The sequence below is a fragment of the Vanellus vanellus genome (assembly GCF_965231255.1).
Source record: "Vanellus vanellus genome assembly, chromosome: 18".
In the NCBI taxonomy this organism is placed as follows: Eukaryota; Metazoa; Chordata; class Aves; order Charadriiformes; family Charadriidae; genus Vanellus; species Vanellus vanellus.
In genome coordinates, this window is record NC_138923.1 from 3,420,015 (window position 1) to 3,445,642 (window position 25,628).

The following is a 25,628-nucleotide window of genomic DNA, read 5'->3' on the forward strand; positions in this document are numbered from 1 at the left end:
AAAGCACATAAATTAAAAACCAGCAAAAAGACCGATTTCCCCCCCCTTTCCCCCCAGGTTTGAATAATTACTCAGTCACAAATGTCACAAACCTTCAGGAGGTTTGTGATTACAAGATTTTAATGCGATCTTTAAGAGCGATGGGGTGTTGATATACTGTCGTGGTTTAACCCCAGCTGGCCGCCAGGACCACGCAGCTGCTCGTGCAGTTCTCCCCCTTCCTCACAGAAGGGTAGAGAGAAGAGGGAGAAAAGGACGGGAAAGGGGAAAAGAAACAACTTGTGGATTGAGATAAAGACAGTTTAATAGGTCAGCAACAGAAAAAGGAAAATAACAATAACAATAATGGTAGAGGAATATACAAGATAAAGTAATACAACACAAGTCACTCTCACCACCCCATGAATTAGTTGCCCAGCTCATCCCGAGCAGATCGTGGATTCCTGCCCCCCGGCCAACCCCGTTTGTATACCGAACATGACACCTATGGTACGGATATTCCGTTGTTCTGTCTATGCTCCTTCTCAGCTTCTACGGGAAGCTGAAAAAAGTCCTTGAACAGTATAAACATCACCTAGCAACAACTAAAACACTATGCATTATTGACATCCCTTTCATACCAAATCTGAAACACAGCAACCACTAGAGAGAAAATTAATTCTATCCCAGCTAGAACCAGGACATATACATACAGCATGTTAAGTATATCTGAAAAATGCCACGTCAGAGCTCCAGGTGTTCACCAGTGGTTGCTGGTGGGATGGTATGGTGCATGGGAACATGGTCTTGCCTGTTTACCTGGTGTAGCCATGCTGGCCACTGCAGATGCCAGGATAGGCGCTCTTGGTTTTGGCTCAGGTCAGCAAGTTTTGCTTTCCTCTGCCATACATAAACTGGCTTTACTTCACCTTTTAAAAGGATCAGTCTTCTAGCTGGCAGTGTCTAATAATTGCTGCTAATGAAGTGTATCCTTGACAATTAATAACATTTTAGTGAATCTACTACAATAAATCATATTTTTTTTTCATTACAATCCTACTGTTGGTAAATCTCAGACTTCAGTAAACCAAAAAAAATTACCTTTTGAATTGTACATGGCATGTACCCCATGGGGTAGATTATTTATAAAGCTATTTTCTAATTTCTTTATCTTTTACAATAAGGAAGTGATTTTGTCTTATCTGCACAGCATTTAATATAAGAGGACTTGTAGAATGAGTCATGTCTATTGTGTTTTCTTATACAAACTTATAGTTGCTATTAGTCTTATTTAAAACTTTTTTAAAAATCAGCTTAAGAATTGTTTGATCTTTGGCTCTTCAATTCCTGTTAACCTTTGAGTAACTTTATGTAATAGCTAAACAAAATGCACGCCGAAGCCCTTGTTGCTTGTTAAATTTTACAACCTTTAAGTTGAATTGAAGTTATTTGGAGTTTAAAAAAACCCCTAATCTGTATCGTAATGAAGGATCAAATTCTAAGGAAAAGCTCAAGTGACTCTTTAAAACTATTGACACTCTATTGACATTAGACAAATGTACATTACTGAATTGTTCATATAATGCCATGACCCCAAATTGCTTAGGCACCTAAACTCATGAACTATGTATGTTCTTGCTTAAAAACAATCAAGTATTTAAGTGGCCACATATTTTTAAAGCCTCTTGGTTGCAATTAAGCACCTGCTTGAAGTGAGGTGTACACTGAAGTGTTCCTCTGAGTGAGAGTAAAAGTATTGAGCGCTTTCCAGGACTGAATTTCAAAACTTTAATTAGCATTCAACTAAAATGTTTAAACCACTGAATCTTCCTGCAGACATTTTGTTCTCATCTGAGAAAAGCAAAAACCTGCCGAGCTCCGAAAGATCCTGCCAACTTTCTGCCAGCTTCTCTGCATCTGTGAAGTGCAGCTCTGTTATATTTTCAGGCCCTATAACATCAAGAGCACCGTGCTCTTTCAGGGTGCCTTTTTCAGCTGCCCTGACTCCGATGCCACCAACTCGAGACAAGCACAGAGTCAGACCCAGCCTTTTGCTGCAGTAATTGCTGCACAACCTCATGCCGCTGCTGCGGGTCTGAGCTGTGCACCAGGGGACCAGCCCACCACCCCCGTCCACTCGAAGGTGTATTTCAGCTCACAGCACATTTAAACCAGTCAGCATTTCATAAGCACTTCCCTAGCCACAGGACCACAGTCGGTAAAGGGCCAACTGGACCCGTGCGTGCATGATGCTGCAGCTGTTACGAGGGTCCACCCTCACAGACTGGGAGGGGTTGGAAGGGACCTTCAGAGATCATCCAGTCCACCCCCCCCGCCAGAGCAGGGTCACGCAGAGCAGGTTGGACAGCAACGCATCCCGGTGGGTTTGGAATCCCTCCAGAGAAGGAGACTCCCCCCCCTCTCTGGGCAGCCTGGGCCAGTGCTCTGCCACCCGCACAGTAAAGAAGTTTTTCCTCATATTCCAATGCAATTTCCCATGTTCCAATTTATGCCTGTAGCCCCTTGTCCTGTTGCTGGGCACCACTGGAAAGAGTCTGGCCCCATCCTCTTGCCACCCATCCTTTAGATATTGATCAGCATTGGTGAGATCCCCTCTCAGCCTTCTCTTCTCCAGACTACACAGCCCCAGGGCTCTCAGCCCTTCCTCGTCAGAGAGGTGCTCCAGAGCCTTGATCATCTTTGTAGCCCTCCATTGGGCTCTCTCCAGCAGTTGCCTCTCTCTCTTGACCCGGGGAGCCCCGAACTGGACACAGTGCTCCAGCTGTGGCCTCCCCAGGGCAGAGCAGAGGGGGAGGATGACCTCCCTCAACCGGCTGGCCACGCTTCTTTTAATGCATCCCAGGAGACCGTTGGCCTTCTTGGCCACCAGGGCACATTGCTGGCCCACGGTCATCCTGTCGTCCACCAGAACTCCCAGGTCCCTCTCAGCAGAGCTGCTTTCCAGCAGGTCAAGCCCTAACCTGGACCAGTGTATGGGGTTATTCCTCCCGAGGTGCAGGACCCTGAAGTGCAGATGCTCGCTGCAGCCCCCTGCCCCAGCAGGTAGTCCAAAGGGCTGCTGTGGTTCAGCAGCAGGTGAAGTCGCCCGTAAGGAGCAGGTTTGCGTTTGGGTAGGCTGCAGGATCAGGTCTGCATGTATGTCTACCTGGAGACACGCTCCGACAGCTGAAGATGACTAAAGACACACCACTGTGTTAGGAATCAGATGTGTTTATTCAGGAAAACACCCATGCCCCCAATATTTAAATTGCAATAATTAACACAGAACGATTTCATTTTACATGATATAATTATTGTGACATTTCATATGTGTCTATTGCTAAAGCCCCCAGTGAACTGTCTCACAACACAGTTGGTTTATACATGAAAAAAATACCCTTTAAATATAAAGGCTTTGCTAAACTGCACACAATTCTGCTTGCCAGAGGCAAAAGTTCTGCTCTTCTACCACCGTCAAGCTTGAGGAACTTGGTTGAAGCCCCTGGAATTACATTCATATAAAGTAGTAAAAGATTGCATCAAATTCTCATTTTTCAGCATTGAACTTATTCTTCCTCTAAATCATAAGCTTTAGAAACACCTATTTCCAGATGGTTGCATATGCCAATAATCACTTGTATCCTTGGAGTCAGAGCTTTGGTAGAGCTCATTTAACGGTTCAAACAGTTGGGTTTTTTTCTGAATTCTTCACACTACTTTGGTTTCTTTCCTTCCCGCCCCGCCCCTCCCCCCTTACTTTATATTTCATTTGCTTTTTCCCATCCATTTTCATGCAGGAATAGAGACTGAAAAATAGAAGCAAAGAGGGGAAGAAACAAAATAACAGAAACACAAGGAAATTAAAAATATGTAAACTGAAGGGATGGAAAAAAAAAATCAGATATTTACCAAAAAGTTTTAGATGAGAAAAAGGTTGCTTCAAAACCTAAGTATTGAATTGGTGCCTAATTCCAAAATGTTGCTCTCCCTCTATCAGTTCTGGACAAGTCCAAGCAAGAGGTGCTGGTGGGTATGAAAATGACCGAAGCAGCAAAATCTTACTCTTTTGCAGCCACAAATCTAACAACTTGGTTGCAATTTGTGTTTTACCTTACAAACGTATTCTGCTGGAGAGCCGTGGGCTTCCCATGAGCCCCACACAGCCTCAAAGCACGGGCAGCACTCTGCGGGAAGCTGTAGAAAGTGTCCATAAACTATAAATCCACAGATTAAATAATCTTTTATTTGTCTTGAATTGAATGAAGCCGTTGAGACCGAGAACCCATTGACCAGACTGAGTAAAGGCTCACTCAGCAGTTGATGATGTCCTATCTAGGCAGCTATTTCGGGAGCTCTGACTCCCCTCCCGGGGGTTCTTGCTTCACGCTGGCTATAGAGGGAAATAGGGATCCTAAATTTAGACGCTGTGGGCATGGCTGAAGGGAAATGGTGTGCCAACACTGCAGGATATGGCATCTCAGGAAAAGCTGATGACTTTACCCACGGTGCACAATGTCCTCGTCTTACAACAGAGGGGGGGTGGGCGCTGCCTGCGGAGCCCTTTGCAGCCCAGAGGGGATGTGAGCGTGGAGGGGGTGAAGCTCTGGCCCTGATGCAAATGTGGGGCTCTGGGCGCTCACCACCTCCGCTCTCCTTGGAAGCACCTGAATTTCAGAACGTGCCGTGCTGACCTTCTTTGGTCTGTACCCTCCTCCACCCCACATCTTCGAGCTCCTAGGGTCAGTGCTGAAAAGAGAAATTGGGAATTTTAACCACTTGGAGCAACCCCGGGAGGGGGGGAGGAGGGCACCGCTGCAGAATACACTCTTCCAAAACATGTTTCCAAGACTCTGTATCCTTATAGTCCATCATACTTTCTTGAAATTGAGCCTATTATAACCACAAAGAGGCAAGGCTGGAAGAGGTTTTGAGGTCACTGAGTGCAACTCCTGCAGTCACAAGTGTCGCTTGTCAGAATTTGCATTTTTACAGTTATTCCTCCTACAGAAGCTGCCTTTGCTTTGAGGTTTTTCCTCCCTATTCGCACCAAACACAAGTTGTGTCGCTTCCAGTTTTTAAAGACCTGGTAGCAAGGCCTAGTTAGAGGTCCCAAAATGCAAAGCCTTCTTACTCGTTTTGCTTTTTGGTTGGTTATTTGTGTTGACTAGTCCCTTTCTTGCTTTAACTTCAGGACAGGGTGCTTGAAAAAAACCAGAGCTGCTTGTAATTTTTGTATCTAATAACATCATGAAGAATAGTAATATTAATTTAAGAGCGTGAGCCAGTGGCCACGGATTTTGCAGAATGCTGTTTGCTCTCCGAAGGAGAGAGCGTGAGAGGAGCGCAGAGTCAAGTAGGCACCTCGCAGAAGAAGGTCAACGCACTGTTGACCCAAGTGAGGTCTTTAAAATAGGACTGCTGTGCATTTTTAGGTAGCACACAGCCCCCGGGTTGGCTCGTGGCCCGGTAAAGGATTTCTCTCTGAGTAACTACGATATTTCCTCCCTGCGGGAAGTACTGAGGAAAACAAAATGAACCAAAACCAGAAGTGAAGGGAAAGCAAAACTCCCGAGTCCCTCGGTAAGCCCTCGCAGAGCCTAAATAGCGAATCTGTGTCGGATAAGCCGTGACCTAATTTTAACATCTGAGCTTTGAGGAGTTTGGGTTCAGGCCAATTTCACGGGAGGTGTCATCAAGCCTTGTGAAGTCTAATTGCGATCCTGGTTTCAAAGTCTTCGCAGCTTTAGTGAGGTTCAGCTCAGGCTCTGAAATCTCTGAAACTAAACTTGATCTGATTTCGGTTTGCTGCCCCCGGGTGAGCTTGGATGGAAGTGTATTGCATTGACTTGACTTCTATTTAAGTTCCTATTAAAATTTCCTATGGCTATTAACAACAGCCAGAATTAAGCCAATAATAAGCATTTTTTTCCTGTCAACCAAGATTATGAATAATGGCATATATTAACTCCTGAGCCAAGCAGACAACAGTTTAAGAGTGCAACTTTTTCAGTGTCTGAGAAGGGCCCTGAAACCTCAACAGAGCAGACTTGCTTGTGAGATTGCTGATGTTTCCTGTTTCTGGTCAAGTTAGCAGCAGAGCATACGCACAGAAAGCCACACGTTTGCCACATCTGAGGACAAGGGGAGGAATTTTCACAATTTCTCCGTGACTTCAGTGCTTTCGGTAGTGCCCCCTTTCTCATGGCCTGTACCCCGGGGTGGGGAACCAGGGCAGGGGCTGCAGGTCTGAGGTGCTCCTCAGAAGAGCGAGGAGGACCCTCCTGCAGAAAAGCTCATCTGCTGCTAACGGTGAAGAGGAGACCATGGGAACGGGTTGTTCCCCAAAGTGCGTCGGTGTTGATGTTGCTGCAAAGACGCGGCGTTGTGCGAAAGATCAGCCTGGACTTTTTTTTTTTTTTTTTTTTTTAGTACAGGATTGTTGTCAAAAAGGACCCGCTTCAAAAAAAACTAGGAAATAAGAGATGGAAAAAGGATGAAAGAGTGAAGTGACTTGGAGTCTGCCAGAAAGGGGAGGCTGCTGCTTGGCTCAGGACCTTGTTTCAGTGAAAGCTATTTAACATTTTTATAACTGATGGCAAAATTGCACACTATTAATGGGCTATGGCTATAATTTATTCTTATTTCTCAGAGGCAACGGAGTAGAGGCCGGATTGCTTTATTCTGTGGTATTAAAAAGCCTGGGGCTGAGAAGCTTAGCGCTGCTTTGTCAGGATTTTCTCCATCTGGCAAAATAATAGAATAAAATCATCCTATGCAGAGAGCTGCTTTAGTTTTTAAAAGAATGGTCTTTCTCTTTCAATTCAAAGCCTTCAGGAAAAGGTGTGGGGGGGGGGTATGTGTGAAGAAATGCCTATTTTCATTCATTAGCTGCCTTGTGTATATTGAGCAGCTGGGATTCCTGACTGCCAGGCTTGCTTAAACTTCTCCGGGCATTAGTCGTGCACATCGAGGTGGAGGCAGATAGCGGTTGGAAACCCTGTTCAGAGACGTGAGAGATTTAGAGTGTCCGGAGGGGTGAGGACATCCCAGTGGAGGCCGCAATGTCATAGGCAGGGTAAGGTGACTCTTATAAAAATACATTTCTTTTCTTTAAGGGGAAAAGAAAGAAAGAAAGAAAACACAAATTTAGTTTTCTTCTTTTCCTTTCCCCCTCCCAACCATTAAAAAAAATCCCAGACCTTAGTAGGATCTCAGGGATGAAGGGGAAAGAGCAAAGAGTGAACTGGTACCAGCTTTTGTGACTTTTTGGTCCCTTTCCTCCCCACACTGTAAAAGTTACATGTCAAGTAAATGCCTGTGTTACTGCAATTCATAGAATAAGACGGCCTGAGATTACTCTTTTATCCTTCTTTATCTGAGCTTTCCAGTAAGGCAGAGAAGCTCAGATAACATCTATCCTCTGGACTGCCCAAACACCACAGCTCTCAGCTGAGGGCCAGGTCTGAAATTGTCTTTGGGACAGTCTGGACCTCAGACATAAATCTTGGGTTTTCAGAAAGTGCAGATGTTAGAGGTGTACTTACACACCGGAGTGGTCTGACGTCACGCGGGGCGCTGTCAAACAGGCAGGACAGGGTTCAAGGAAAACGTATCGTAATGAACTTCATTATGTGGCACAACAAGGTTACTATTTTAATATTTGTTAGGAAAAGGTCTAGAAACCCCAAGTGAGAACAGAGGCTGAGCACTGTGCTTATACGAAGTCTCTGCCCCAAATTGCTTAATATTTAAATAGAAGAGACGGATAAGTAGTGAAAAGGAAGTAAAGACTTGGAAGTAAATTGCATAAAGTCCACAGCAGAATGCAGCACAGAAATATTCTGTAAGTCCCGTATCTCCTATGTCCTGTCCCAGAGTTTGAGCTACCAGCCTGAGAGCCAACGCCTTCATCATCTTTGCTTTCATATGATCTATCCACAAACCCACTCCAGAGCTGTCTTTGCATGCTGCAGTTGTAACGCGAGCCTTGGTTATGAGCTCTGATTGTTAGTTTTTTGGAAAGACCATGTCAAAATACTACGCCATAAAATTCAGTTAAAAGGATTTCCCTGTCTCCTGAGCACAGGCACCTTGCCAGCGGTCCGTTAGCCAAAAAATCTCGATATTGCATATTCTTCCGGTAATCTGGTTATGTTTAAATCTGTGTTTACACAGTATTGTTTTGAGGAACCACTGGCAGATCTGTGGGTTATGTGTTGGGTAGTCCAACAACAATCCTACCCTGAGCCAAAACCGGAGGAATCTGTCAGGTGTGGGTCTTGCAGTGTTTTAGGTTTCGTTCTGGGACACTCACAAAGTTCCTTGTTTACCCTAGCGATGAGGTAAGATAGGAAATTTAAAACAAGGTGCTGCCTAGTAAAAGCAGGCTGCTGTTGTTCAGAGAAAGGTAAGTCTGGGCAGCAGCGGGAAGTCAGAGAGCCGCTCACATTTCATCGCTATACCTCAAGACCCCAAGAACGTTATCGTTGGGAAGAGAAATTTCATTCAAGAATTTAGGATGATTAAGTGTTACTGATATTCGGTCCTTCACATTCAGGTATGTCAAATGGAGCTGGAGCAAGGTCTTAAAAGTCTTTTCTTGGCACCTTTCTGATGCGCACCATGTGAATAATGTTTGCCTGTCGACTTTGTCATTCACAAGGAGCTCTATCTTGAGGTCTGTGGGGCTGTTTGAACAGTTGGGAAAATGAAAGTTCAAGTGGCAATAGATCAAGTAGACGCCTTGTTTCCTTATCACCAGCTCTTCGCTCTTGCACTCGATGTCTTCACAAATACCCTTCTCGACCAAGCTCAGTTTTGAACTGTTTACTGGATTGGACACTAGAAAGGAAAGCAAATAAGTTTTAAAATGAGCCACTGAGCTCTAGTGACCTTATGTGACTTGCAGCAGTGTATTTCCTGGTACATGGAGATACCTGTTCAGTGCGTTTCCTGCAGGAAGCTCCAAGAAAAGGCCCTGGCCGGATGGCTGGGAGTGCAGGCAGGGAAGTGGGGTGTTAAAAAGTTCCAAGGACTACCACAGCCCTTGGGAAACCCAAGACAGGGAGATGCAGTGATAAAGGCCTTCTGCAATATTTGAAGGGAAATAATGGAGATGTATATTCGTGTGTTCGTGCGGGGAAAGTACCTCTTTATTTATTTTTTTCTTAGCAAGTTAGAAAACCAAGTTTATGTGATCAGATAGGGCATTTGTGTGATCAGATAGGGGGTTACCAAACACACCCACAGTTCAGGAAAGCAAAGGATTTTTTTCCTATAAAATGCCCATTTGGTCAAAAAGCTGTTTGCCACTGAAACCAGTTTGAATAACACGAACAGCCTGCTCTTCAGCCAGCTCTGCATTGTCTCTTTGCCAACACTTGCCCTCCGCTGGGCTCCCCACTGACCTCTCATGTACGCAGCGGCTCTCTTGGTCGGGAAATTCTGTAGGATGCTTAAATGGTCTTCGGAGGTGTTCCCTGAAGGAAACAACAGATTAAGTGACCACTCCTGATTTTTTTTGTACTGTAAAACGCTGTCAGCATTTGGCACCTCACTTATTTGTATTAACTGGGCTATGGACAAACTCCACAGCAGCAGCTCTGAAGCAACAAGCAGCAGCAGCAGCAGCTAGAACAGCATGCAGGAGAGCCGCTTCTCACCCCTTGGCTGATAATATCTGCTCTGCACAGGGAATTTACAGCAGCATAACTCAACTGGTAAATTTGTAACAGTCTAAAGCTCTGGTAGATTGCCTCTATCGGTCCAAAAAGTTGTATTTCTTATTCTCCTTCTTAGAAATAGAAATTAGGCGCAGGTAAGCTTGATTTAACCAAATTATTTGTATGGTGGGACTACAGACAGAAGCTTTTAAACGTTTAAGTGGAACATACTTCTGAAAATGGCTCTTTGGGTGCATTTGAAACGTTGCTCTGTTCCCTCACGGTTAAAGAGTGGACGTCGTCAGGACTTCAGGTGAAGTTGTCGGTCGTTCAGACCCGCAAGCCGCCTGCTGGAGGAGCCGGGAGGGCTTTGTGGCTGCCGGCGCGCCTCCCTCCACAGCCATAACGGCGGGGAAGGGGCTCGCACGCCGCCGGCACCCGGGGTCGGGGCAGGAGGCAGCTGCGTGGCACGGGAATGCCCCCAAAATCCAAGCGCCGGGGCGGGGAGGCGCCGGGGCTGCCCCGTCGCGCAGCGCCCGGCGGCGGCTCCGGCTCCGTCCCGCGGCGTGCGGGGACGGCTCCCTCCCACGGCCGCGCCCGGGACTGCCACGGCTCCGCGCCCCGGGACGGTGTCCCATCTCCTGCATCCCGGCTCCGCCGCCCGGGATGGCATCCCAGAGCCTGCATCTCGGCTCCGCGTCCCGGTGCCCCATCTCCTGCACCCCAGTACCGCATCCTGGGACGGCATCCCAGGCCCTGCATCCCAGCTCTGCATCCCGATGTCCCATCTCCTGTATCCCAGAACCACATCCTGGAACAGCATCCCAGGCCCTGCATCCCGGCACCATGTCCTAGTGTCCCATCTCCTGCATCCTGGCTCCGCATCCTGGGATGGCATCCCAGGCCCTGTATCCCAGTACCACATCCTGGGACAGCATCACAGGTTCTGCATCCTGGCATCGCATCCCAGGATGACATCCCAGCACTGCATCCCAGTGTCCCATCTCCTGCATCCCAGTTCCACATCCTGGAGTGGCATCCTGCATCCCCAAACTGCATCTTGGAATGGTATCCCAGACCCTGAATCCTAGCACCACACTCCAGTGTCTCATCTGCATCTCAGCACCACATCCTGAGATGGCATCCCAGGCCTTGCATCCAGGCACTGCATCTCGATATCCCAGCTCCTGCATCCCAGACCCTGCGCCCCACCACTTCCCCTTGCATTTCACCTCCTTTCCAGCCACATTTCACCTCCCCATCTGCTCTGTGTAAGCTTTTCCTTCTCTCATCTTATTGGGCATTCAGTGAATGGCACTGATTATTCCTGCTTTGTTTTATGATTGTATAGAGCAGAGTTTGTACTGCCCTATACAACCCACAGGCATGTAGATACACAGACAAGATATAGATTCTGGAAAATAATATATACCCCAGTGGCTGCAACCAGACAGGTTGTCATGGTTTCGGCTGGGATGAGGTTGACTTTCTTGCTAGCAGCTTGTGTAGTGCTGTGTTTTGGATTTGGGATGAGGGTGATGTTGACAGCACAGTGATGGTTTTTGTTGTTGCTGAGCAGTCAAGGCCTTTTCTGCTCCTCACACCGCCCCACCAGTGAGGGCTGGGGGGGGCACAAAAAGTTGGGAGGAGACACAGCCGGGACAGCTGACCCCAACTGACCAAAAGGACACTCCATGCCATGTGACATTATGTCAGTATATAAAGCTGGGGGAAGAAGAAGAAAGGGGGGGGAGGGAGGGGGGGGCGTTCTGAGTTACAGAAATCAAAGTTTTCTTTGCTTGCATGTGCAGCTTTTGCACTCCCTATTAAACTGTCTTTATCTCAACACACAAGTTTTTCCTCACTTTTTCTTTTCTGATTCTCTTCCCCATCCCACCTGGGGGGAGTGAGCGAGTGTGGGTTAAACCACGCCGCAGGTGAATGGTTATTTCTCACTGCATTGGCTCTCCTTTACACCTCCTGGCCCTGCTGCAGCTGTGGAAGGGATGTGCAGAGGAGCTTGTACGGGAGATTGGGAATTTCCTGTGTTTTATTCTAGAGCTGAACACTAGGTATTAAGAATGAAGGAGATTCAGTAAAGCCTTACCAAATTATACTCCCCTCTCCCAGGGTACACAAATCACCAAAGTTTTCTTGTTACTCAGTGTGTAAAATTGGCGTAAGAGTCACCCACCCTGCGGTGGACCTTGTAGGTCTGGTTAATACACACAACTAAGTTCTACTAAATCTTGATGCTACTCCATGACATCATATGACATGTTCCTTACATGAACAAGAAGGAGTCTACTAAATGCAGAGCGAGACAAGGATCTTAAGTTTCATAGGATTCCTGAAACTAAGGGGACAAAAAAGAGATTCAAAAAAAGAGATGCAAATCTCCAGACCCTTGCAGTATCTGCATGGGCTGATTTCTAAGAGGTCTTTGGTCAGGAGGATGGATAAATCAGGGAGAAGCTGCTCCCCCGCACAAGTCCCCCTGGTTGGTGATTTGTAACATCGCACCCTTTGGACTCACTGCTGGAGAAGGAAGCTGTGGATATCTTGAGAGAGTTGCAGTCTTCCTCTGATTTCGGTACCTGAAACACTTTTGAGGGAAGCAGGTGCTCACTGCGCTCCAGGAGTGAGTAAGTTGTGTATCAAAGTCCCTTGGCTGCGCTGGAAATCCCCAAAGAAAAACCAAAGCCTGCTTTCCTGATGTTAGTCATGTCAATAGTGTTCTAGTGGGTACACAGACACCACAGAGATGCGGAGATACGGCACAGGATAGGAGAAAACCCTTCTGGCCCTTATTTCAAACTAAAGCTGTTACAGCGGTAGCAACAGCCTCTGGTAATGCGTAGTCAGCGCCCTGAGCCTACTCTCATTACAGGTGTCCTGCAAGAAAGGAGAGGATTTTTACAGAAATTTGGCGGCGTTTAGGGGGTTTACCCTATAAAGCAGAAAATCCCCTGCCGCTCGAGCAGGCTTTGGGAGCTGCAGCCCTGCCACCTCTGCTACGCAAGCGAAGTGCTGTGGCTGCACAGGGAGAGCCCGGAGCTGCCGGGAGCCCCATCCATCCCGAGCTGTCTCGGGATATTCATGGCATCTCTCGAGAGCTGCCCCTCACTGATCTAGCTGCACTTTGCATCTCCAAAGCTGTGCTTAGATTCATTTATGGCAGCAAGTTGTGTGTGTGTGTGTGTACGTGTGTTTAAACCATTTATTTTGTGACATCAGCTGTGTTTCTGAGAAGGCAAGTTATGGAAAAAAAAAAATTGTTTTATAGAGACATTTCCGGTTCTCGCTCTGCTGAGGCAGCTTATAACTGTTTGCTAGTTTTATTTCTCAGATTAATTCTTTAATCTGAAACAACTCAGCAGAAGCCAGGAGAGACTGGAATTATTAGGGTTTCAGGCCTGATCGATGGATGTGTTCAATCACGTCGCCTAATTGGCTTTGCGCTAGCAATGGTGTAAATCAGAAGTAATCCCACTGAAGTCAATAGGATTATACGAGCTTAAAAATACTGTGAGAAGGAGGAAAAGCAAAGCCACGTTTGGGACTAAGTACCAAGGAGACCACACTGGTTTCATGGTCTGCTGCCATGGACGGAGGCTGTGGATCAGGCTGCTTTAAGGAAACCTGCTGGTAAGGAAGGAGTCCTAGTGGAAAGCCATTTAGGCTATTTTGTCCTAAAGAAGCTATCAGGACATCATTCACTTTTGTCTTCCTGTCCCCTTTTGCCATAGGATGAGCTTCCACAGGGTGCAGCCCTGAGGGAAAAGGTTAGACTATTTCTACTTGAGCTTAATGCAGCTTTTCCCCACTGAGCCAAAGGGGACGCGCCGCAGGACGGGGAAATGGGACCCGGAGGAGCTGCAGCCTCACTGGCGCTCCCACGATTTCCACCTGCGGTGCAAAACGGAAAGAGCCTCATCAAAACGCAGTGGGACCCTGTCCAGCCAGGAGGAGCCCAGGGGCGGTGGGGCACGTGGACACATGGGCTGCCGCCAGCCAGGTCCAAGGAGACGTGGCTCTGCCCGGGGAACCCTCACGCTGCCGACTGCCTCTGTTTCCCCACCGCTGAGATGGGTATAACAGGAGCACGGACAAAGGGCAGTGAAACCAAGAGCTGGAAGTGGCATACCAGAGCGCAAAGCGCTGCTATCCACGCACAGAAAGCCCCTCAAATGGGGTTTCTGAAGCTTATCCCAGTACCAGTCGCCCCTTACAGTGAGGTTCCTCCGCAGTGTGCGCGGCGTTACAGCTAGCGGGGGGCTCAGTGCGGACAGGCACAAGAGCAGGTGGAAAACCTGAACTTATTTTACAAAGTGAAGAAGTACAAGCAGGCAACAAACAGCTTTCTATTCCTCCGTACCCCCCGCAGATTTAAGTGCTTATAAAAACAGGCAAGGTGATTTCACACATCTCTCTCAACACGCTACGGTTAGCAGAACTTGCCTAATTTTATTTCTCAGCAGCCGCTCTCTGAAGTCCTCATAGCTGTCTTTAACCCTCTCCTTCCAGTTAAGTCTCCTGCAAGGAGCTGCCCCACCGCGTGATGCTGTGCCAAGTGCCAGCCGGGTGACATCCTCCCCTGGGCCCAGGGGCAGCGCTGGGCTGTGCTCACGGCTGTGCCTGTCACACCTGCACCGAGTGCCTTTGGTCCTCAGGAGCCCGAGGGCTGTCACTCTGCTCCTGTGCATTGACGGGGGGGCTGAACTCAATGTTACCTCCTTCCAAAAACGCAGACTTTAGAAGTATCCCTTTCCTTCCTCCAAATTCAGGAAGAAGCTCTTACGAACTCATCACGGCACACCTGACTACCGCAAAACTTGTCGAGTTTAAGGCCAAAATAATTCGAGTCTCTGGTCTGCTCGTCAGTATAGCATAGGGCACGTAATTTCATGATCTATTCATCTCTCTATATATATTCATCTATATGTATTTTCATCTATAACTCTCTCTATATATTCATCTATATGTATTTTCATCTATAACTTGCTTTTTAAGTATTGGAGAGACAGAAGATCTGACATTCAGCATTTTGTAGCAATGCCGATCATCTCAATATTAATTAAATAAGCAACCAGCCCCCGTTATGACTAACTGGAATCCGTCTCGCTGCAGTTTCCTCCGGATGCTTGCCTCGGAGGATGCCTGTGTGCTCTTTCGAACATTTGCAAGCCCAGGCTTGCCAAAATTTTTCAAACTGAGAAACCCAGCTCATGTGCCCCGACCTCCCAAGCGCGGAGTAGAGTTTCCCATACATGCGCACAAACACATACACGTACTGAAGCTGAGGAGGTAAATATCTATATGGTCTAAATGGTAAATATCCATTTCTGAAGAACCCACCATCATGGGATCTGTGACTAACAACCCGGCAAGTTCATTAGCGTTGCTCTGGGACGATTCCAGGCTGGAAGAGACCAGATTTAGTTGCAGAAGGCCAAACTGCACTCAGAGACAGTGCTGCAAATCTGGAAAGGCTTGTTCGCTTCGCTGGCTTCAGCATGGTTTACTCTAGGCCAGCAAGGATGCGGATGTCACCTGTATTGTATTAATTTCTCAGAGCCAGATTTTTATCCGGGAACCTATTTCCCATTGAAAGTGTCGATGGAGTGCTGGATTTCCTTTCCTGGTCTCTCCATCAACTGCTAATGGATCTCACTGCCAGACAAAAAGACCTATAAATAGCGCGTGCGCGCGTATGTATCTGCAGATTTTTCCTTTTATAAATGAGAAGAGATTTTGGTATCATGTCTTTGCGGTTCAAAATAACAAGAAAAGCCATCAGTGCAGGATTATGACATGTATGGGGAGAGGAGGCTCGGAGAGGACAGCAAGGAGATGACGAGGGCTTGAACCTCTCCAGACACTGGCAGGTCATAAGGTTCTCTGTGACTCCCTCTAAAAAATGAACCTAACAATAACACCTCTCTGGCCCACATTAGTATGCGATTTGATATTTACGAAATGTGGATCAGCTTCCGCAGAGAAATATTTCCACAGAAAGAGCATTTCACAAACATTCAGTTCGTGATGGATTTAATCCTTTCCCCCTGCTGCTCAGGTACTCCACCGACAATGGCGCAGACGTTTTGAGGAGACTGATGCCATTTTTCACGCAAACATTTAATTAGCTGACATTGCATCGCTCTCCGCTACTGTTTGTGGATTCGTGCAGACCCATCCGTGGAGGACTGACGCCTGAGTCAGAACCTAAACCTTCTATAAATCTGCTTTAGTGCCCAGCAGAGTTTAGCTAATAATAGAACATAATCTCATTGGAAATCTAAATGAAATCATCGTGTTTTCCCTGGTTTAATATTACAAAATTAATCCAGAGAAGCAGCGGTGTCTGGACCGCTCTTCATTTGCATGACAAAAGTCTCTGCCTCAGTCCCGGCGCTTCCCACTAGCGCAGTCCCGCATCCCCCGCTACCATCTGCGGGATGTTTTGCAGAAGCAGGTACCTCCAACCTCCCCATCCGTACGGACACGGGGCTGGAACAAGGCTGAGCACCAACCTGGCATGTCGGCAATGCTCATTTTTTCCCTTGCTTGCCCGTTTTTACTATGCAGGGCTTCGAAGTCCCGTTGTGAACGAGGTGGGAACAAAACACATCCAAATTACACCACCACCACCGTCGGGGCTGCCAGCGAGGCAGATACAGATCCAAATCTAAATCCACAGCAACTTTGGCATCACCGTAGTCCCCCCGTCCCAAAATGTTTCTTACATTTCTGTCCCTTGCCGCCCTGCGGCCGCGGGATGGGACCCGGTGGCGGCCGCTGCAGCTCCCTGCTCAGAAGCCAGCAAGCGATGCCTGCCAGCGTACCACAGCTCCCTGCCGAGGGGGGCTCAGCAAATTATTAATCAATTAGCCCTGCTTTATGCATTTTAAGAGCAAAACAAAAGGCCACGGTAATTCGCTTACACTTTAACGCTCTGTTGCCCCGCCGGAGGTGTGCAAGAGAGGCTGAGGGGCAACGAGGGGTGGGCTGGTACAGCACTCCCACCCACCGCAAACAGCTCTCAGCAACTCTCCCTGCCTTGTGGGGTTTCTCTGCCCTTCCCTCCTTCGTCTTTCACTAATAGCATCGTCTCAGCCTTAGCAGCAGAATTCAGAGCAAGAGGGTGCCTGTAATTGGTATTGACCCAAAAACCAAGAGGTTTCTGGCTAATGCAATGGCATCTTCTACATTCCTGGATGGAGCGCGTTCCTCCTGCCTGGCGTCTGCCAGGTATTGAGGAGAAAAAGCAATTGGCACAGGCTGCCTGATATGAAATAAATTAAAAAAATAAATATATATATATATATAGTGTAATGCACTTTTGGGTGAGTGAGACCTCTCCTCCCTACCCTGGCAATGCCCGTATCGCTCGTGCTTTGCTTTGAAATAACACTGACCTACAAATACAGTCTCTGTGGCTCCTCCTGAGTCAATCACCAGACTCCACGCCAACGGCTTTCGCTACTTCTTCCTAACTGGTGGTAAAACTCAGCCAGGAAAACCAGCGCCTTTCTGGTGACTTCTCTGAGGTTACGCTGTTTTACAGGAGCGGAGGTTCTGCTCTGGGGCCATACTGCCCCGCAGCCTCTGGGGACTCTCCATCATCACGGGGGACCACGGGCAGTGAGGCTGATGCTTTGCATCCCATTAGGTTTGCAAAGCTCCTTTTTGGGTACCTTTTGGGACGCACTGGAGTGGGGCTGTGATGTGACTGTCCGAATGCCCTTATCCAAATCTGCCTTGTATGTTCAGACCCTGCTTTATTTCTGAGGAACTTCAGGTAAAAAATAAAGCACTAGAAGACTTAAGAAGGACTTAGAAAGACTTGAGGAGCTACTTAGGTTGATAGAGAGAAAGCAATATGTGCTTAGGACAATATGTGCAATATGTGTCCTAGGGACATCCTAAGGGGAAAAGAAAATTTCTCCAGGAATTGTAAATCATAAAAAATGATGATTAGGCAAAACGGGAAGTTCTCAGGAAGGACAGAATGACATGCAGGGGCTACTTTGAGACCTGTGGGCTGAAAAAAGCCCAATACGGAAGAATCACTGATTCAAAAATTATGCAAGATAGAGTACGCATTGCCCAAATGCTGCATTGTGTCACCTATGTTCAAAAATACAACTGCAGAAAGGACGGTTACATGACTAGGACTCTCTGTACCTTGAATTCAATTTCCCATTCTGCCAACCCTTCTAGATGAACACTGTTCTTCATTTTCCCCATCCGTAGAGTGGGAGGCGATGGCGTCTCCTGTCCTTCAGGACTGACTATCAACTTTTGCAAGAAGTCAAAACACTTGATGTTAAGGGCCATGTACCCAGGGAGGCAATGTCAATGAAATGAATTGTGCTCCTCCAGATTTATGCTAAGGAAAAGTACAGTTTTGGTACAGTGTCTCTGCTCGTCTAGTTAGACATTTTTTTCCTATTTTGGGCTCCCTGTGCTCATACTCTGCCTGTCTTAATTCCTCACTCTGTGCCTCTTGCTGCTGTTCTCCTTTTGCCCCTTCTAGACCTACCCCTTCCCTCCTCCCTTTTCCCCACAAACCAGTAGGAAACACATGACTGCTCCAGGCCAGAGGAGTACAGGAGAAGTTTCAATTTTTTTGAAATATGTGCCAACACATTTGCACCCGTGCTTTGTGAAGATGGGGATGTAACGCCCACATGTGCAAGAGCCAACCTTTAACATAAGACCTAATAGTCAGGGTGATGTTCACATCCTCTGGCAAAAAGGTTCTCTTGCAGAGACACCTCAGGGCAGATTCAGACATACTTGTTATTTCCTTAGCCATGCACTGGTTTCCGGAGGTACCAAGTAATTTTTTCTTCTTCTTCTTCTTTTTTTTTTTTTTTTTTTTTCCCCACTACCTTGGCTTTTCACCAAGAAGAGCCTTTATGTGAAATATTAAGATGTGCACAACTGGCTTATTAGCGATCCCGAGCAATATTTGCATTACAGATGAGACGAATGGCATGTATAGTCAGTGTAGGTGTCTTACCTGTCCTGATAGGTTTTGCGATGGCCTCCGTGGCAGGACCAGCTGCCTGAAAGAGAAGTGAGAGAAGGGATGGTTATTCTGGGAGCGTACACATATTCAAGTACAACCCTGCTTTCAAAGCGGATCTTAAAAGTTTCCATTGCGTGCCATGAAGGCAGTACACAGCCTGACGCACAGGGAGCCAGCCCCAGGCGCTGCTCAGCATATGGCTCCTATAGAGCCTCACAGGTCAGCGAGGGATTGCTGTGGAGCAAAGAGCTCCGGCAAGTGCTCTGCACTCATCCAGATATCAGCCACAGTCATCCCTCATCACTGCCCTTTCATCTAACATAGAGAAATCCACATTTCTGACAGAGCCAGCAACTCTCTCAGTGCTGTAAGAAATGTGTGTGGCTTTTGTTGGGGATGTTCTGGAAGCGCAAGCCTTGAAAAATCTCGCTCTGTGGCTTGCAAAGCTTGGAGAGAGTACGACAGAGAGGGACTGGGCACCCTTGAGAGCCAGTGCCCATCCCTGGCCACATCCAGCCAGTGGCTGGATGAAAATAAGATTTGTAGAGCCTCAACACGGGTCCGAGAGTGACAGCATTGTTCTGCTTCACCTCTCCTCTTGCTCTTGCTAGGATGTGAACCCAAGGGTCAGAACGTCATGGGAACTTGTCAACACAGCATGAAAACTGCTCAGGAAACGTGCTCCAAGTGTGACGTGTGGTAGGTTTCGTCTGTGTTCCTGCTTCTGTTTTATCACATCTCTCTGCCATCCGGACATAAAACCCTGAAGCCTGTGCTTGCTTGCATATTACTTCCACGCACGTAAAGTCACTGACAGCTCATAAACGCCCAGCAATGCCCTCGAGGAGCAAACAAGTTCTTCCAACAGCCAAGGGAAGATACTAAGAGTGCCTCAGTGCTGAAAACACAGTGTCACGTCCCTTCACTCACACACACTGGGAGTCCCACAGTGATTTCAGTATTAGGGAGTGGATTTTGCTCAGGCTAGCCTAAAACAGCTCCTTTTATCTGGATACCGATTACGTGGGCTAATTGTGGGCTCACCACGTGTCCAAGAAGAAGAAAGTTGGGCAGCTGGTACCAGCTTTGGCAGAACATCTAATAATCTCCTGGGACAAGTGAGGCAGACCATGCATGTGGTGGGAGGCAACTTCATCCATAGTGGTCTTAAAACATAAGTACTTTATTCTGGGTGTAAATAGGACAATGTGTGGTGTGGGGAGAAGGAGGATGACAGTGAGAGAAGTCAGGTTGTGTCTGTTATGGTACTTAATGTTCTAGCCTTAGATGTTTAAAAATACTTTTAATTAAACTTCGGCCTAATGTGACCGTGTTTTCAACCATGGCTGAAGCATAGAACTGCACCTGATCCCAGCAAAACAATGTTATCCTTTGGTCTAATGCCAAAATGCTGTGTCCTGCAGACAGAAAAGGCGTAGGTTCTTCATGACTTGGGTATCTGTAATATCTGATTTGTTTGTTTTCTCTGCCCACACCTATGAAAGACATGGGAGAAGTCATCTGTTGAGACACAGTGTTTCTGCAGGTGATCTTCCTAAGCTGTACAGGAAGGCTGCTGGGTTAGGAGCTGAACGGGATTCTAGAGCTGTAGTTCGAAAAAACAGGCATTTCCAAGCTTTTTGGTCCCCTACACAACATCCTCCCAAACTCCCATGGATCCTGTGCACCCGTATCACCAAATGTGGGACTGAGAACAGTCTCAGCTGAAAACCCTTCCATGGACCATCTGCCGTCTGGACCCTTGCACTGGGCTGTCCCTCTGGCACGCACTCAGGGCGCAGGGAAGCATCACTTCTCAATGCAATGTATGAGCATTTCTGCCCTCTGCGGAGAACTAAAGGCATTTTCGCATGGGAGAAAGGTGATGCTCTGTCCCCAGCCAGATTATGCTAAATGACATCAGGCAGCAGATCCACTGCTGCCTGTAGAGAAGTGTTTGGTAAAGTGATTGAGACATTATCGTCAGTGAGGTGTTCACCCTGCAGCCCTCCTTTGGAGACGGCACGCGGGACAAGGCTGATAGCTCGTAGCTTGCTTTGTAGTCAGGGCAACAGAAACAAAATTAAAATGTACTAATGTATTGTGTTCTCACCTGGGAAGGTGTGGTGCGGGGAGAAAGTGGGTGAAAACAGCAGATATTAATGCGATTTGTTTTAGGGACAATTGAGTAGATGTTCAAATAAAACTTTAGAGCTTGCTTTGAAATATTACCGGCATTACTTCTTTCTTTTCTAAGACCAAAACCAGTGCATGTAATGCTGTAATTTGGAATGCAAAGAAGCACACAGTAGGAGCCCAAAGAGATTAAATTCTACAGTGTCAGCTCAGGAAGAATTTGTGACAACGAATTTCACCCCATCTGGAGTGATCTGGGTGCTGATGGTGAAAGAGCTCAGTCTTTACTCAGCAAGCAGAATAATTTGAGTTTGCTTCATTAGAGAAAATAATAGTCAGGTGCCAGTGAAAATAACTTCTTTCTTCTTTCCCTTAATCATTTTACAAGATATTTTCCCAAGCTGAGACGGGCTGGTGTTGCTAGAGGGTCATTCTAAAGTCCTGTGTCAGAACTATGAATATTCATTTAACCAGAGGTCTCTGGAGTGTTTATCCACCTCTAGAAATTATTATTTTAGGTAGGTGGCCCTGAGTTGCCAAGAGGCAAGTGTAGAAACTAGGCACCAAAACGCCAGAAAGCGGAGAGCCGTCCCCGCAGCTGATCTGATAATGAGCATCACGGGAAACAGAGCCCCGTGTGAAATTCAGTTTTTCCAGTACTGACAAAACCTATTAAAGTGACACCTTTAGACAACAGGTGGCTGTCACTGCACAGAACACCCGTGGCAAGAGTTGAGACAGCGCAGTTTTCTTCTAAAACGCCTCAGTGGTTTTCCTGTGGCTTTCAACGAGTGGGAAATCTGCTCTCAGGGGCCATTTTCAGCTTGGGTTTTGTTGGTGGCAGTTTGTTTTTTTTCCATCTTTTAATTTTTGTCAGGGCTGTCCACCAGAGGGGGCCAATAGTCACCGGTTGGGGCATCCCGTGGCAAGATTATTTTTAAGCAGCAATAAATCACCAAATAGAGAGTGTGGGAACGTGCTGGGTGCTGTAGGAGCAACTTCTGGTTACGGCAGTCCCGCTGCTAAAGGGGTTTTACATTTTTGACACCAGCAGCCTTGAAGACTATATCAGCAAATATAAATGCCCGCACTGAGTCTTATTTGCCACACTGGTGCCTTAACTCTGCTGAAAAGATTTGTCCGCTCAGTTTGGAGCTTAAAAATGTGAAGTCTACAAAATCCAGAGCAGTGATGGACCATCCCAGATTACGGACTTTGGACGCTCACACAGAATTTTTTCACAGAGGTAGGTGGCCTAGGGGTCTGATACAGCGTAAGATTTGCCCGGGTCTGTGTGTCTTAAAATTACATTTGTCTAGTCCTTTCTGTCCCATACTCTTTCACTGATTTTACATATATATCTCTCTATATAATAAATATCTGCATAGATCATAGAATCATAGGGTTGGAAGGGACCTCTGGAGATCATCTAGTCCGATGTTGGTCCCCTACAGATGTGTATATATACATATAACCAGCAGCAGTGAAATGCAGCAGGCAGAAGGGTGGCATTTTTAGCACTCATAACAGTTTTAAGGAGAAAAAAATGAAGGCTACAAACCATCATACGGTGACTATTCTTATTCCAGAGGAAAATAAAGTCACTTGTGAAAGATCAAGGCAAGTGAATGGCCTGAAGCCAAGGGTTTCTGCAGGTGGAAGCTGAAGAAATGAATTGACTTCAGCATTGCATGTAGTTAGTTCCAAAAAACGTAGTTTAGTTCTGAAAAACAACAATTCCCAGGCCTGACACTAATGTGCTGCGTCACCCTTCTTGAAAACAAGGTGCAAAGGAAATTTCGTGGGGTGTTGGAAAAGGGGGGGAGGGGGGGAGATAATGTGTTTTAGAAGTGCTGTGAGATTCAGAGAAGCAGCTTTGGAATCATAGGTGCTTTTTTTTGTTTTGGTCTTTCGTGTTGGATTCCCTGTATTCAGAGCACCTAGATTCTGGGTGACGCGAATGCCTTGTTTCTACACAGTTTTATTTTCCCTTCCCAATGCGTCTTCCTTCATCTTAAAGTAGGCAAGTGCAAATTCACCAGAAGGAAGACAAACCGCCAACTTCCATGTACCTGCAATGGGGCTAGGGGACTGTGTGATCCGCTTGCCACCAGAAGCCTCCTCTTAATGCAGTGGTACCTGAGACATGGGTCACAAGGCCTGCGTTGTCCCTAAGACCCTCTAACGCTCCTTTGAACAGAGGAAAATAAAAGTTTCTATTTCAGCTCAGCATAGGGAGGGCACGAAGTAGCCGCCATTGCCCCTGTGGTCAAGCGCCACTCACATAATCCAGCTGACAACATCTGGAGAGAAAAGCAGATCACCCCAAGAGGCTGGTCCCACAAGATGTTGGTCCTCTCTTGAGGAGTTACAAAGAAAATAATTAGGCCAACTGATGATGCTCTACTCCCTACAGCAACAGGACTCAGTAACCACAGGGCTTAAAGTACAAGAACCCCCCAGTCCTCCTGTCCTGGAGCTGCTGAAGGCAATACTAGGAGGCGCTCAGCCCAGCCACTAATGTATTTACCAAAGGGGTTTGTGCCTAGCCTTATGCTGACAGCGTGACCATGAGCTAAAGGGTTTTTGGAGCAAGACCTGGAGTTTCTTGAGGAACCTGTCTCACAGAACCAACCCTTGTTCCCTGGTCTGGAAATTCAAGACCAGTCATGGGTGGAGAATAACTACGCTGCCTTTGTAGTGGGGGTCTTTCAGCTCCCTGAGAACAAGAACAGAAGTTACGTTTTTACTGCCAAATTCCTCTCACAGCGTAAAATTTCTGCTTCACTTTATTTGTGTTTCTCACACACCTCAGCTCCCTACTTTCTCCTTCAGCCAAGTTCGTTCCAAAGCAGCTGCAATAATGTCATTACTCTTTTAAATGAAAGCCTTGGCTCTTCCAGTAATATTGTTCCTCTGGCAACTACTGTAACTGCGTTTATCCTGATGGAGAGGTAATTTAATACTTACTTTCATAATAAGTACAAATGAAAGCCTCATTATATACGAAAGCTGTGGCAATTCTGGAATTACCCAGGCTGTTATTTTAAAGATCTCCTTTAATGTCCCTTTATTTATCACTTGAAAACCCCCATGTCTCACTCTAACTGTGCCCAAACTGCTTCTCTTTTGGAAGAACGCTGATTTCAGGTAAATGACTCCTCTCTGGTGCAACTTAAAGACGTATCAGTCAAGGCTTCATGGTTTAATTTCTGGGTAATGTGCATACACAGACACACAAATTGCACAGGGTAAATTTAGTAAGAGAAAATATCGAGCTGAAAGATTTTGTTGTCCGTGGCCAACTTCCTCCAGTAGCGCTGTGCTGGTACTTTCATTCTGTGAATAGCAGTGGAAGTACTTCAGCACTTAGATATTCGCAATAAGATCTCAAAGCCTATAAAACTTCTGACCTGTCATTTTGCCCCGGTGAAGTTCATGGCAACATTAGAAATGCACTTTTTATATTCACCACCACCTCTGCCCTGTCTGCAAATGTCTCACTGATTCTCCGTTCAACCCCAGATCCACTTGAGAGCATTCCACTTTATTTTAAGAAGGAAAAAATATCCGTACGCAGAGAGAACAGTTGTTTTTCTCAGACCTTGCCTCGCTTATATCCTTCAGTCATCCTTGCTGTAATTCTCCTTTTGCATTAAAAATCACATCCAAAAGAAAGGACTGACAAAAAAAGGGAGCAGCAGTGAGCTACTTTGCCCCCATCCGGTGCTCTGGGTAGTTCGAGGGAGCTCTGCTTCACAGTGCAGCCCAGCAGACAGCACCACGCAGTGTCCCACATAGCCCTGTCTTGTGTTACGTCCCGTACTAAAATTTATCAATATCTCAGAGGAACACACATAGACACTACCAGACACGACCAGACCGTCTTGGACACCGGTCACTCTTTGTAGAAGCGACAGGAGACACATGTAAAAGCAGGTAGCAGACAGTGAGGCACCGATCTCTCGCTCCACCTCTCCTCCTAACTAGTTAGGACAGAGGGTGGCTTGCATCTCGGATTATGAGCTTTCCACTTCCATTTACAGAATAGAAATTGCGTGCTAGAAGTTAAGGTTGCCTGTGAAGAAAGGTCTTCTTTTTTGGAAAGTTCTACCTTTGTTTCATCTTTCTGTCCCCTAATACCTACGCGTGCATTTATAACAGGAGGCAGCATCTGATTTTCTGGGCGCAGGATAATTTTTGGAAAGCAGTAGGTTTAAAAACAAAAAACAAAAAAAAAAAAAAAAAGAAGAAAGAAGAAGCCGATAAATAAAGTAAGAGATTGCTTACCGTCCTCTGAACCACTAAGACCATGATGGTGGCTATTGCGAAGACGAGTAGCGCAACAAGGGTAGCGATGATGAAATACAAACATGTTTTGTTAGCGGCTCCAAGCCTCCTTGAAACGGTGCCTTCATTCATATGCATGGCTGATTCATGAGAGTCCTTCACCTGAAAAAGTGTTTGCTCTTGTGCCGAGCACATTCTTATATAGCTCTCAGGGTACTGCTCTGTATCTCCCCTTGATCAGGTTCAAGCTGCAGCCCATCTCTGTTCCTGGCAGGATTTTCCCCCTTCATCCTGGCTCATGTGATCTGGAAAAAAAACTTCATCACTTGTAGTACAAAGAAAGAGGGACCTGGGGGCGTGAGGCAGGACGCAGCTGTGAAGAGGGGAAGGAGCTTCATGTTCTTGATCAGGGATTTCGCGACGGCAGTCTCGTATGCTGCATTGGAGGTTTCTGATGTCAGAAGGTGAATAGTTACCAAGATCAGTCGTCCCCGTCCCCCCCCCGTCCCCCCCCCCCCCCCCCC

At 46.8% G+C, this 25,628-nt stretch overlaps 1 protein-coding gene and 1 long non-coding RNA gene across 2 annotated transcripts in view; one reads left to right on the plus strand and one right to left on the minus strand.

Annotated features, from left to right (window-relative positions):
• The window catches only part of LOC309679301, a 76,377-nt gene extending 57,061 nt beyond the window's left edge, over positions 1–19,316 (plus strand). The window contains exon 3 of the long non-coding RNA XR_014269825.1: positions 19,290–19,316. This is a non-coding gene — a long non-coding RNA (uncharacterized lncRNA). The remainder of the gene's footprint in view (positions 1–19,289) is intronic.
• Positions 8,423–25,299, minus strand: TNFSF8 (TNF superfamily member 8; the record flags this gene model as incomplete). The annotated part of the gene is made up of 4 exons (XM_082492577.1): positions 8,423–8,820; positions 9,387–9,458; positions 18,670–18,715; positions 25,105–25,299. The coding sequence occupies 4 exons, from the start codon at positions 25,297–25,299 to the stop codon at positions 8,423–8,425; spliced, it is 711 nt and encodes a 236-aa protein (XP_082348703.1).
• Between the last annotated feature and the right edge of the window lie 329 nt (positions 25,300–25,628).